Source organism: Oenanthe melanoleuca, chromosome 2 (assembly GCF_029582105.1).
Source record: "Oenanthe melanoleuca isolate GR-GAL-2019-014 chromosome 2, OMel1.0, whole genome shotgun sequence".
Taxonomy (NCBI): Eukaryota; Metazoa; Chordata; class Aves; order Passeriformes; family Muscicapidae; genus Oenanthe; species Oenanthe melanoleuca.
The window spans coordinates 80,290,074-80,304,608 of NC_079335.1; the positions used below are offsets into that span (position 1 = coordinate 80,290,074).

The 14,535-nt window shown below is 45.0% G+C and overlaps 1 protein-coding gene across 2 annotated transcripts in view; it reads left to right on the forward strand.

Annotated features, from left to right (window-relative positions):
• The window catches only part of TNFRSF11A (TNF receptor superfamily member 11a), a 28,926-nt gene that overhangs the window by 2,966 nt on the left and 11,425 nt on the right, over positions 1-14,535 (forward strand). For both annotated transcript variants that reach the window (XM_056484801.1, XM_056484802.1), the window contains 6 exons: positions 10,293-10,374; positions 10,865-10,990; positions 11,543-11,686; positions 12,800-12,893; positions 13,239-13,333; positions 14,205-14,312. In XM_056484801.1, coding sequence (XP_056340776.1) covers positions 10,293-10,374; positions 10,865-10,990; positions 11,543-11,686; positions 12,800-12,893; positions 13,239-13,333; positions 14,205-14,312 — 649 coding nt within the window. The remainder of the gene's footprint in view (positions 1-10,292; positions 10,375-10,864; positions 10,991-11,542; positions 11,687-12,799; positions 12,894-13,238; positions 13,334-14,204; positions 14,313-14,535) is intronic.

Below are 14,535 nucleotides of genomic sequence, written 5' to 3' on the forward strand. Positions count from 1 at the left end.
ATTCTGCCTTCAATGGTGAGCAGGACCTACAAGGATGTGAAAGGCAAGCTTAGAGATGTGCTGCTCTGGAACAGCCTTTCTAGTTTCTCATTTGTCTGACTGATCTGAGCAGTGGTTTCTTAGAAGAGTGACGCTTTCTGATGGAACAAATGTGAGAACCTGTGGGAGGGTTGGGGCTTTTCTGATGCATTTGTGTTAGTTTAGTCTGGTTAATAGGGTGGAATAGTGCTCAGACATATTTGCAATGTATTTCCTGCAAAGAATGAGAAGCATTTGGAAATGTGAGTTATTGCATACTCACTCATAATTCTGCTGAGAATAGACATGGTCATTGTCATCATTTTCACCAAAGAGGAAATGGGAACAGAGAATTCGTGACTTGCTCTAGGTCACACACCAAGTGTGGAACAGAACTTCTGGGAGCAGAGCGCAGCCCTGCTTATCTTGTGCTTCAGCCACAAGATGATCTTTCCAAGTGATTTGTTTTGGGCACCTGTCAGAGATATTTTGCTTTCTGGGGCATGATCTGCTCAGCTTCTTTGCACAGAATAGTCACATCCCTTTCCTTGCTTAACACCAGTAAAGAGTATCAGTGTTACTGTCAAATGGGAGTCAAAGTCTCTAAGAATGTTCATTTGCAAATGTGCAATAAATCAGTTGCACCACAGATTCATCTCCCCTTTTGTGGCATTTGTCCTTCCACTGCTCTGTAATATTTACTTCTTAGATAAAGTTTGCTCATTGCAAGCATTTGGAATTCTTTGCAATATAGAAAAATACAGATTTTTCTCTAACTTCCTAAAATGCACAGTCTATATGATGAGAGAGGGGGGAAAAGAGTGTAGCAGTGACTATACTGTGTTACACCATGGGCTCTCCTGGTCCATTATTCTTACTCTTATCAGAGCCAAAGGAATCATTCAGTAGAGCAAAACTTATACAATATGTAAACTCCTGGATTTATTCTACCATTAACAGCATGGGCTTCAAAGCTACTGTAATTCCATTAGTTCTTTTGTAAAAAATCCCTTGCAGCAGTGCCTCCCTTGAGGAACACTGGCAAGCCTTTCATTGCTTTGCAGTTTCCCCCAGAACATGTGAAAAATCTTACAGCACCTCATATCAACAGAATATAATGTATGCAAAACTACATGAACCCACAATTTAAGAAATCTGTCCCACTTCTCTTTTCATGTTAAGCATCATCTGCCTGATGTAATTTCTTCTTTCCCACCAAAAGGACCAAAACAAACCTTTGCCACATTTCACGAGTTGGTAAAATTGAAAGCTTATCAGACATCTCGAGGGTACTGACCGCTGTAATCTACTTTCTTCATGCTGTGCCAGAAGGAAAAAAATCCCAAAGAAACAGGTCAAACAGAGAGATTAATTGCATCCCTAAGGATCTTTTTCTGTTTCTATTGCCCATTATTGTCTATTACCCTTAAGCTAAGAAAAGTGGGATGTAACTTGACAGCTGGGCAAGAACCAGTACAGATGGTAAAAGGGATGCGAACGTAACTACAACACAGAAAATCATGGAAACCTCGAAGTGGTGCCCTCTAGCATTTACACCTTAACACTATTTAGAGGAATTGTACTTGAGTCACTTTGTTATGTTTGTCCATCTGTCCCTAGGAGTTCAAGTGGTGAAACTCTCCTGTAATAGGTACACGCACAGATCGAGGAAAAGGCAATGCTTGCTGCAAGGCTGTCCTCCTGCTTCTCCCTGCGCACTTCCTCTCTGTATGACCAGGTCTCCAGGAAGTCTTTGTGGTGACCAGAGCCAGGAGGGTTCCTGCCACCACATGCTGTGACCACAGAATTCAGATCTCCCTCCATCCTGTGCCCTGTGCCACAAGGGGCTGCTCTGCAGAGCAGAGCAAAGGCTGCTGGACACTTGGAGATGTTTGCTTCGGGAGCTGGTTGAGCTTACACAGGAGGGAAGAGGGAAACAGAGATAGCTGGTTCATCATGTCAGCTGCAGCTCTACTCCTTGCATAGACTATCCCCTTCCTTTCCATGGAAACTCAACTTGCAGGGCAGCACTGGCTTCTGCTGCAGCCACACTGTTTTTAAGGATGCCTTGGCTGGTGTTGCTTGCGCAGAGAAGCAGCTGCTCTGAGAATGGTTCATTATTGCTGAAAATGCAAAGGCAAATATTTGTGTGTTATAAATGCAAGATAAAAATTAAGTGATGTTTAACCAGGTTGCACTCTGGACTTGAGTAGGCCTTGGTCTGTGCGACACAATAGCTTACCTGCAAGAACTTGCCCCTTTTTATGACTTACTCTTCTTTGAAAATGGTCCAAAGTTCATGTAGTAGAAGAAAAGCTCCACAAGAAGCAGTGGCTGGAAGTCACAAGGTGGACTGCAGGTGGGAATCTGGCTGTGCTGGCACTCAGGGCAGCCTGCTGTTGTGTCTGCCCTGTGGGAGCAGGATTGGTGTGATGCTTTGGCACTGGGGAAGGCAGGTTTCCTGATTTGTCCCTGTGTGTCACCGCAGTGTGCTATCATAGTTGTGCTGGGGTGCCTTCTGGAGGGCTTGGCACTGCACAGGAGAGGCAATGCTGACATCTCCCTGGCACTCCAGGACATCCTGGTTTGTGTCTCATATCTCTGTAGCCCCTAAGCTGGTTTGAGCAGGGCTTCTGATGATTACCTCTTTTGTTTGCCTTCTCAGGGTGTGAGCTCTCTGGGCATGGCTTTCTTTGGTTTTTGTGCAGTGCCCGGGATGTGGTGTCTGCAAATGAAGCCAAAGAGTCGTTAATCACCTTGGGATAGTGCCCCATCTGTTTCCCACCAATGTCCCGGGGAGGTCTGCCCACGCAGGCCCGGGAAGGGAGTGGATACGCTGCCCTGGCCGGATGCCACGGCGTAGGCTGCAGCATCCAACCCTCACCCCTGTTCTCTGGATCTTCTGCCCAGGACCCCAGCAGCATCCACACAGCAGAGGCACATTCCCCATACCACATGGCCAGATGTGTTTGTGCTGTCTCCCTTTAGCATTCCCAAAGGAGTGGCTGGAGCAGGGGCTCTGGCTGGGGATGGGAGCACAGTGGGCAGGCAGAGCTGCAGCCTAGGGTCACCTCTGGATCTTCTGCCCAGGACCCCAGCAGCATCCACACAGCAGAGGCACATTCCCCATACCACATGGCCAGATGTGTTTGTGCTGTCTCCCTGTAGCATTCCCAAAGGAGTGGCTGGAGCAGGGGCTCTGGCTGGGGATGGGAGCACAGTGGGCAGGCAGAGCTGCAGCCTAGGGTCACCTCTCGACCTCTGCAGAACCCTCTGGCTGCCTTCCCTCTTAAAATCTAGATAAAAGTGACCAGGAAAGACTGTGTTTTGGTAAAAGAGCCAAGCTGGCCGGTTTAATCCACCCTGCAAGAGCAAATTAGCCAAGGAGGGGGAAAAAAAGTGAGGTCATTCACCCTCACCACTTTGTGGCTACTCCAAAAGAAAAAAAAGTATATAGGGTCTGTTCAAGAATGACAAAGAACAACATTTGTGACTGCAGATGGGTGCAGAATATATTTAGTCAGTGGTCAAAGTGGAGGGAAAAGAAAAGAATCTTGCATGGAAATAAAAATACTGTGAAGTTTTGTTAGGCAACCCATTAATCTGGAATGCAGAAATAGAGATAGGGAAAAATGTGCAGCTAGGTTCATATGAAGTCCTAAAATTGCTTATGTAGCACACAAGGAAATCTATTTTGAGTGTATTATTTTGCTACAATGAAGAGTTTTGCCTTATGAGCAACATAGTCTCCTGTAACTTTGCATTGTTAGGTAGCAAGGATGAGATGGTTCCTTTAATTTGATCTCACAGGAAGAAAAGCTCTCCCCTGCAATACCACATGTTGTAAAACAGCCTGCTTATGGAAAGCAGCCAGAGCCTCTTCAACTCAGGGAAGAATATTTCCTTAGACATTACTGGCCGCAGCCACCGGCAGAGCTGGTTCCTCATGATGACACCTAAAGAGTGAATTGATCAATTCTCAGCCCTTCATTAAAGGCAGCAATTCCTTCACAGTGGAGAAAGTGCAGACACAGTCCTCCCTCTATCTCACACCAAAGCAGAGTGATCTGTGGACGTTACATGCATCTCCCTACACAGCCATCACCCCAAGCAAGGACTGCAGCTCCACCACTGCCTCTCACGTTTCTGCCTGCAGAGTATTCTGCACTTGCTCCACAGGCAATGCTGAAATTCAGGAGAGGGAAGCCAAAGCAGAGCATCAGGTGGTGAAAGCAAGCTTCCTCTCTTCTGCAAGCTTTCTTGTTCTGCCCAGCAGCTCAGCTAGGATTGTGGAATCTCACATCATAAAAGATTAGTATGTTACATTCGACTCTGAGGGTGTGCTGGAAGAAAAGGGTACATAAATATACAGATTTTAAGCATAGAAAGGCCCCATTGGACTTCTAACCTGGCATCCAGCCAGGATCCTTCTTCATTAAGACTCAACTTCAGCTGATGAAGCATAGGAAAATGATCTGCTGAGCTAAAATGCAAGAGGAGCATGCTCCCCCTAAATTATTGTGGCTTTATTGGGTTTTTTTAAATTTTTTTAATTAAGCATGAATAGGTGTAGGGTTACTCATGATGAGTCATTGAGACCATACCTGGAGTGGTAAGGCTACTAAACTTTCCTTTGGAGCACTGCTCTCACACCTGTTTAATCTAGAAGAGATTTGCCTCTGCAGGCCTTACCACAAGCACACCTAGGTATTAGCAGTCTTTATTTCTGCTTGTTATGGACTGTTGGTCTTGCTGTCAAGCCTTTTTGTCAAATATTTTGGTTTGGTTAGCTTTTGGGTTCTTATTCTCTGATTCATCTTCAGAGAATTCTACCTAGTAGCTGTTAGTCTTTGAATTGCTGTGGCTGTGGGGGCACGTATGTTAAATCATGAGGTTTAGCAGCAGTGTGCAGGCAATGTGCAGGCACTGCTGACTGCCCAGGCAGTGCAAATGTTAAATGTGCCCCTCTGGCTGTGGTGTGGAGATGACTTTGTCTCTGAATGACAAATGTTGTGCACGTGATGGCAAATCTTCAGCCCGTAGAAGCGGGCTGGCTGATTCACAGCTCCAGTCAGTCGCTGTTTCAGCCCTGCCATCTCCCACCTCCGTCGTCTCCCATCTGCTGTAGCTGATATACCTGAGGTTCCTGTCTGCCTCCCCCCCCGCCGTGAGAGCCGTCAGGGCAGCACTTCTCCTTTGCGTAGCTGCTGGCCAGAAATAGCTCTGGCGGGCTGGAGATTGAGGAATGCTCCTTCCCACCGGTGGAGCAGCACCAGTTGCTCAAGTGTTTGCTTTTGGCTACACGCTGGAACAGAGGGACAAGGGGAATAGGCAGGACAGAACTTTTGCCACCATTTGCCCAAGTCCTGGCCACATGTTACAGTTTTCACCTCTTCATTATTGATTTTATCTCTCTTGCTCTTTCTGGCCTCTTCAGGCATTCAGATTCTAGCAGGGTTTTAAGGATCTATTTTTAAAAGTGAAATAATATTTAGTTTAAGCTGTTGCCATTTCCCGGCTCTATTTTACCACGTGTTAGTGGTAGTTCTGTGATGTGGTTTACTGGTCACTGGAAAGTTGACATCACCAAAAGCATTTCATTCACAATCTAAGATTTTTGTGATGAATTACAGGCCTGCAAGCAAATAACTGGAATTGCAAAACTGTGACTTGGGTGCTGCTTTGATTTAATTTTTATCAGCAGTAAAGACTGTCCATGAAGGAACTGTTACAATCAATGTGATTATGATTAAGTCTTTAACACAGGACTCTTCTTTCCCTTGTACACACACAACTGTAAAATTTTCCAGAGTTGTTACTGTTATGTGCCTCAACAGCGTGCCTGGCAGTGCCAGCCACAGAGCAGCGCCCATCAAGAACCAGATTCTATTTTTACTTTTAAATGATTTTCAGGCAAGCCTCTGAAACTGGCAATGGGCTGAAGAAGTCTGGGGTCTAGTTAGCCATACTGCCATCAGGCTGGAAGGCTCAGTTGGTACCTGTGAGGGGAGAGGCAGTGGCTCATATTTGAAGAAGCAGCAGCAGACAACTGCAGAGGCCATTTTAGCTGTGCTTGCAGGGGCTACTTCAGTTCAGGAAACGTTGCTCAAAGCCACTCCTGGTGACAAGGGCTAATAAAGCCCCAAATCCACAGATTTTTTTCAGTTTTATAGCAAGGACCTCAAAAGCAGGTGGCTTGAATAAACCCAGGCTCCAAAGTATAAAGAAGTGGTGTGTCCAAGGCAGGACAGACTGTAGTTTTCTTTCCCATAGGTACTTCAATACTGTAATAATAAGTGGAGGAAAAAATGTGCTTTGCTCAGTGAAATGATGACAGATTACTTGAATACTCTCCAGAAACAACTACACTGATCAAGATGGTGTCATCTTAAAAGACAATTATCCCTTGACGTGTCTCTTTACATCTCAATTTTTGAAAAACTGAGATTATCACTAATCAGCAATCCTCATTGAGGCCTCAGGTTCTTGTTCAAAAGTGCCATGGGAAAAAGACCGTGGAAACCCCCGACCTTGTTCTTCCAGATTTTTTTTTCAAAGGAAAGAGGCCCATGCAACTCAATCTTTTCTGAAATGTAAAGAGTGAGAAGAGTAAGTTTAGCATCCATGACACACAGCTTCTGCTGCTCTCTGATTGCTCAAGGGCACAATGAATAAATACTTGCTTAAGCCTGAGGACAGGAGTCTGAATGCTGCTTGTTCTCCCCTTCAGAAGCACCTGTGTCTATGTTTTTTTAAGGTGTGAATAACACAGTGGTGCTTTGTAGTGCTGTCATCAATGTTCTCCAACCCTAAAAGCACAAGCACACTCTTGCTTAGTGTCCTTTTCAACAAATAAGCAAGAAAAAACCCAAACCCAAAGCTGAAAAGTCTGCCTGCAGCTCAACACCAAAACACAACCTTTCTGCAAACTTTGATGTAAGCTTGCCTGTTTTTCCAAAGAAGTCCATCATGCTAATCATGTGCTTAAAGGTAAACAGGTGTTGGTGTGCTTTACCAAACTGGATCTACCAAGCCTGGAGGAGGTTTGTCTTCCCCCCTCTGGCTTCTTCCCCTGTCAGATATACTTGTTCTGAAGTAATACTGATCAGATGGGAAAGCTTCCTTGTTTTTTAGGAACAGGTGCAAATCTAGGTGCTTTGCACACTTTTGAAGTGACAAATTAAATTTGCCTAGGATGCCTAGAGCTCTCTGAAGCACTTATTTGGACATGGTGGTGGGATTTAGTGAGCACCTTCATCAATAGTGAGACCATTAAAGGAATGACCAGGCTGGGTTTTATCTCATTTAAGCTCTTCAGAGGAAGTTGGCACTTTCTCTCTCTAGATAAGAGCTTGGTGGTGTCCAAATCACTCTGACCCACAGGCCAGCATCCGAGGAGAGGAAGGATGTTCCAGGGGTTACGGAGCAAACTTGAGCTTTGGGAGACTTGGTTTGGTTTCCTGTCACCTCTGTAAAGCCAGATGGCCTCCTGGTGCAAGTTCCTCATCTGAATGAATTGCACTTCCCCGTCTCTGAAGGGCACATTGGCAGGAATGTGCTGGTGATGGTGAAGCGTCAGGTCATTGCGCTGCCAGCAGCACAAGTACTTCTCATCCTCCAAAGGAAGTTAATGTCCAGCTTGAGACAGACACGTCTGCCTGGCAGAGGGATTAACACAGGATAGCCTGACATCAACAGAGCTATGTTAGCTAAAATCTTGAGTTTGGCTCCCACCATAAGAAAACTCCAGGTTGCTCTGGTTTCCCTTCCTGTCCATTTTTGCCCCAGCTTTCATGCTTGGCAGGTCCAGCCAGTCCATACCAGGCTAGAATCCCTCACCTTCACATGGGGGTTAGCCAATGGGTGCTGAAAGCCTTTGCACCACTGGGCATAAATCAAAAGAGGGAGTATTGCAGCTTTATGAATGCCTTGGCTTGTGTGAAAAGGGGAAGGACACGGACACAGAAGAGGTTACTTATTGACACAGAGCATAGGTTAATGCAGCTGTGAGCTATTCCATAACAACAGTCCTCATCGTGTCCCAAAGTCTAGAAGTATAAAACAATGTCCAAAAGGTGGCTGAGCAATTAGCCTACTCTCTTCACCTTGGTTCCAGGGCCCTCATGCTTCTCCTCAGGCTGAGTTGTGATTCTCAGAAATTACTCCAGGCCCTTTAGCTGAATGCTTCTTAGCAGATTTGCATATCCTTCCGTAAAAAGGATGACTTTGCCCTTACTTGACACTTCAGTAATTTTTTTAGTCTTTTTGTCTAAAGAGGAACTATTAAACAGAGGCAAACGAGGAAGAAGAGGACATTCTGTAACAACAAGCAAATGACTGGACCTGCTTTTGGGGTCACCACGATTGTTACCTTTGCGGATGGCTGGGTAGAAAATCAATTGCTCAAGATACTCTTTGGGCTTGGTTCCACATCATCACCTCAACCTTCTGCAGCTATTTCAGTGTTTTAGCCTGAAGCGTGTTACAGAAAATGAGCTCTTTCAAGTATAGGGGTCACTTAGCTGTGTCACTGCTCTGCTGCCAGGCTGGCCCAGGTTTCCTTTTCCTAGATTGCCTCTTCCCTCACCAGCATTGGCTGTTGTCCTGTGCCCCTCCTTGGAGATGCTATGTAAACAAGGAATGCAGTGTTTGTTCCAAAAACGCATTATCTAATCGCAGGAAAGGTATTGCTAATGAATGCAAAGAAAAAGACAAGGAAATAATGAGACAGCAGAAGACTAGACTCTTAATTTGACCTGGGATTGTTGTGATGATTAAAAAAAAAAGGCTGCAAGTTGTTTATATCCTGCAAAAATACGAGAGCAAGACCTCTGACTTGTTCTACTTTTTCTGCTCCGGACACAGCTAGCACAGTTTTGATAAACACAAGTTATGCACCAACCCATGGCTTAAATTCCAAGCCAAAAGGTGGTGTTTTAGAAAAAGGAAAGAATCTTCTTTGGTCATCTTTAATATACAAAACCCTTCCCAGCATTACAAGAGGGCAAGGTGCTTAGGGAAAACGATTTATTTTTAAAGAAGTTGCTATTGCTTAAACTAGAAAAGGAGGAAAGAGAAGATGTCAATATTTGGAAGAAACAAGGGGAGAATGCTACATAGAGGAATAGGAACCAGCACCAGCAGGCACAGGGTTGTCATGTGCTATTAGACAGCAAAAGCTCCCTCTAACCAGCAGCAGGAGCTTTATTGCAGCTTTGTCCTAGTAAATGCAGTTTTCAGGGCTGTATCCAAGAGTGAAGAATTCCTTGCTATGGACTCAGTTTTGAATCACCTTATCTAATTTCAAGATCAGTGTCTGGTTGTGAGGTGTTGAGTTTGCCTTGAGGACTCTGGGCTGCCAGAGCAGGATGAGTGAAGGGCTGGCACCATGCTTAGCTGGCCAGGATCCCCAGCACAAGCCATGCCCTGAAGCCTGGGCTCTGGGTGAGACCAGTACATACAGGCAGCTGAGAGCTTGGAGGGGATGCAAAGGCCCATGAGGGCCAGAGGCAACTCTGCTGCCCACTTTGCAGATGCCCTGTCATGTACCCATTTCAGGTGGGTGGGGGGAAAAGAGGTGGTTCGTGTGAGTTTGTGTTGGTATTGTTTTGGGTTTTTTGAGTCACAAAAAGGTGTTGGCTTAATTGCATCGCCTTTCTGGATGGCTGCCTCGGTTCCATGAGACCATCTCTGCAGGACACAGTGGGAGCATAAAAAGCTGCAAAATTTAAGTCCAGATTTCATGGCACAAGCCAGGAGCATTTTGTATTCCAGTGGGAAGCTGGGAACTTCTTCTTTTTCAGGATTATAAATCATTCACTTTTCTTGTTTGCTTAATGCTCTACATTAAAACTGGCAGTTTCCCAGATCTTGATCTGAGCTAATTTCTGTGGAAGAGACTACAGAAGTATCTCTATGCCTTTTTTTTTTTTGTCTTTACAATTGTTTTAAAGTCATAGATTTTAAATAGAAGGGTACTGTAAGAAAAGGTTATGTAGCAGACCAAAAGTTCATGACAAATTGCAAGATGGGTTATTTATTTGTCACCTGGCTCTATTAAAAGTCCCTGTGTGTACAGCATCAAGTACATACTCTTAGCATGTCTACAAAGCACCTTTGATGTCACAAATGTTGGGTAAGTTTTATTGCTTGGCTTTCCACAATGCTGTACAGATGGAAAGTCTTTCTTCTCTCTGCCAGCACTAGGACTGGGTAGGTCTGAAGCTCTCCAGGTATTTTGGTTCTCATGTCCTCTCTTTCCTTCCCTTCTCCAGCTGTCACTACAAATCACTCCGCCGTGTGAGAGTGAACAACACTATGAATACTCTGGACGGTGCTGCAGGAAGTGTGAGCCAGGTATGTGAGCACTGACTGGGCTGAGAGGCTGAGAGGCTCATTAGGAGCTGCTGTGCTGCAGGAAGGGTGAGCCAGGTATGTGAGCACTGACTGGATTGTGAGGCTCATTAGGAGCTGCTCTGCCAGTTGCTGGCGAGGCAGTCAGCTCTCGTGACTGCTGATGGATTGGCACGTGCCCTGCAGGTGCCTGATCTCAAGTGCCTTCCAAGGGCAGGAGTGGTCCTGCTGGCCTCAGCAGCTGTTTTGTTGGGATAGGACTTACCCACTGCAGGTGACAGAAAGAAGCTCAATTCTTGTGCTCCCAGGCCATCCACTTCACAGATGTTTCAGTGCCACACTAAATAGGGACCAGATTGACAGACTAAAAAGGTGCAGGAAGAAAAAATTGTCCACAGCAGTATTAGCACCCAACCTCTTATTTTTCTCTAACCTCCTTAGACAGCTGGTGTGCAGCTTCCAGATGACCTACTTGTCCTTTTCTCAATCACAGGGAAGTATTTGTCTGCTAGATGCACTGCTACTTCTGATAGCATTTGTCAGCCATGTGGCCCAAACGAGTATATGGATGTCTGGAATGAAGAAGATAAATGCTTACTACATAAAATATGTGATCAAGGTGAGCTGTTCATACTGCAGAACCTTTTAATCCAAATTAGTGGAGCATGAAGATGGAAAAGTGGGTGTAGGGAAGTTGCTTTGTTCAGGTGCCCAACACTGAAGGCTGATCTTGTGGAAGAGCCTGGCAGAGAGGGAGGTCCCTAGACAGCAGAGATCCTGTGCTATGCAGAGCACCATGACTGCAGTCTCTGTACTGCTGATAGTGATTATCTTCACTGGGGCCATTCACCCCTGTGAGCTGATTTTAGAAGTTGTCCTTTTGCCCAGCACGCTCTGCATTCACTTCCCCTAATGTGTTTGTCTCACCCTTGCAAATGCTGTGTTTACTTTCTGCAAAAGCCACAAGGAAATGCATTGTTTAGGAGTGCAGTGGGTGAGGAGCCCCGTGCTGACCAAGGGTCTCCCCTGCTTCCTGAAAGACACTATTTCCTCTAACATGAATGGGTTTCCATCTGCCATTCAAGCAAAGCACACAGGTAGAACAGGAGGTTCAGAAACTTGAGGCTTGTTATCAGAGAGATATTTTGCTCTCATCTTCTTTCTTTTTTAGGGAAAGCCTTGAGAGAAGTGAACCCAGGGAACAGCACATTCCAGCGGCAGTGTGCTTGTACGATGGGCTACCACTGGAGCGAGGACTGCGACTGCTGTCAGCGAAACACCATGTGTGCTCCCGGACTCGGAGTCAAGCCTCCTGGTAAGAAACAGAAAGGGCATGAACAAAGTGAAATGTGCAGCTCAGGCCTACTGGATGAGGCCAGCATCGTGGGGGTTGTGACATTAGAGAGGGTCCTTCAGTTTCTTAGACAACTGTCAACAGAGGTTGCATGTCTGAGTTGTCATTACTGCTGCATATAATCCTCCTAGACTATTCACATTTTGAAGGCTTCTGCCTCCATAGTTCAAACAGTGTCTTGGATCAAGTGACTTCTGCAAGATAGCACGTGGACATGGCAGTAGTTACAAGGTGTCCAGTACATTTCTAATGTTTGCTGAGGTGACTGACTGTGAGTCACTAGGTCACACATTGCTCCCCTATTCAGAGAAGCACTCTTTTGCAGGTTTTTCCTTAGGTCAGATTCACAATCTGGTTTTGTGCAATGACTTTGCTTTGCCATTTTTTAATGTTACAAACAAATTTAAAGTGATTAAAACTTTTCAGGTAGCTCATGTATTCTGTTTTAGCAACTATTCTATTTTGTATGGCCAGTAGTACAAAGCTTAATTACAGACATTTAATTTACTCTTAAGTCTAAAAAGGTGCAGGTGTTTTGTGGGTGGAAAACAGATAGTTAAGTTCAGAGCTGGGAACAGCTGCACCAGGCATAATGAAGCCCCAAAAAACAGCAAGTAATAGAGTAATGGAGGAAGAAATGTTTAATGTATCGGGGGAACAGCTGCTGTTTTTCCCTAGCCTAACAAATCCTGATACAGCATTTTGTTTGCTGTGGCTTCATAGAAGTGACAATACCAGTCAGCATCACTGTCTGTGACACAGCATCATCATGAGGGAATAAATAGAAGGAGAAGGATGTAACAGCTGTGTGTTATTTTACCATAAATAACACAAATGGCTCCTGGTCAATTCTCATTTTGATCCTGTAGAGAAGTGCTCAGGTGAGACTTTCGGTTACTTGATGGAACTATCATTGCTGCCTTAATATCACCTAAGACCCCACTCTTTATGAAAGCTTTTAGGGGCATTGTGGGGGGAGAGGAGAGCAGGAGGATGGGGAGCATAGTCACCTTCCTCTCACTTGGAAGCAACCCACAGGAACTCATCTATGATATTTTTCCTTCCTACACACAGTGCAACAAGACAGGGACACAACGTGCATACCATGTCCCAGAGGCTACTTCTCCAAGGTCTTTTCATCCACCGACGAGTGTAAATCCTGGACCAAGTAAGTCCCTGGGTGTTGTAAATGGACCACAGTAGCCAGAAGGCAGGGAGAAGCTTGGGAAAAACATTTCACAGTGGGGTGTTCCAGGCTGCCTGTAGGGCACATGGAGCATCAGTATTGGCTGTGCAGTGATGAAGGCATTATCAGGCTGAAGCTTGAATTCTCCTTATAGAAGAACAAGAGACAGCAGTGACAACAGAACTGCAGAGCCAAAAATAAAGTATCTGAGGTTCTTGGGGGTGGAGAAATGTAGCATTTTACAACAGAAAGTACTGCTCTGCATAAGTGTAGGAGGCACAACAAGCTTCCTTGAGAGAACCTAGCCTCTTTGTCTTTCTTTTTTAGCTGTACAGCTCTAGGATTGGAAGAAAGTGTGCCTGGGACTGACAAGTCTGATGCAGTTTGTAAAGAACGGAAGATGCCTGAGCTGTCAGAAGATGGTTTGTGTCCTCATATGGATTGTCAGTTGGAAAGTAGCAGAGGGGAGGAGGAGGGATGTGATTACTAGAGGTTTGGGCTGGCTTAAATCTATTCTCATTGTGGGTGACTCTAGGGAGACCAAGACAGTGCTCTTGGAAAATCCCACCTTTAAAAATTGTTTCAGACCTGGTGACTCTAGGGCCTGTGTCCACTATTAAGCTGGGTTTGACACCTCCCACTAAAACTGCGTAGCAGCATTGCTGTTATAACTATATTATACCCATGACTCCATCACATTTTCAGCTTGTTCGTTTTTGTGGGCTTTCCATATGCACATTATGTGTTTAAAGACTAGCAGCTCCTCTCTTTGCTTGTTTTGTAGCAATGATACAGTCTCAGCCTTATCCCTCCCAGATATCCCTTCTTGCCCACTGTCCATTTCCTTCTTCAGTGTGGGTGTAGTACCAAGGAGATTGCTTCCTTGGCATGCAGTGATCCATAATAACCTGAGATGAAGGACAAATTTTTCCACCTGTATCTATAGTCTCCATGAAATGCATGTCTTCTGTCCCTAAGTGAGAACATGCTCAGCCCCGTGGCCTGCTGGCAGCTTGCAAGGGAACATTAAAAGAAGCCTGACCAGACAACATTGCTCTGTAACGCCAAGATTCTGGTTTTATGGACATGTCTTGGTATGAAGTACCAAGTGTGACTGCTTATCACAGAACTGCATGAGTGATAAGGGTTATTTTTCTTATTATAGAAACTAAAGATCAAATAGGAAGGAAAAACAACCCTCTCCTGTAGAAAAGCAGGTAAAATGAGCAAGGATTGTCATACTGTTGAGTGCAGGCTGTGTGTTGATGGCACTATCTTTTTTATACCCTGCAGGAACAAACAGGATCTTATACGTGTTGATTGTCATTTTGTTTTTCGTGACACTAATTGGCATTGTCGTCTTTATCGTGTACTACAAGAAGAAGGGGAAAAAGCTGACAGGTACATCATAGCTAATGGTATTCATGAGTGAAACAGCTGTGGCTCTCTGTGCACTCTGATTTCATGGGTAGCCAACAGATTTAAGAAGCTCAGGAATTACACTGAAAGTTCTTTGCCGTCCTTGTGTCTATCCATATGAATATGCTTTATCTAGCACAAAGCCAGTCTAAAAATTTCTTTCCTCTAGGCAGGCAGTAATTTACAGTGCACTGCACTTGACCCA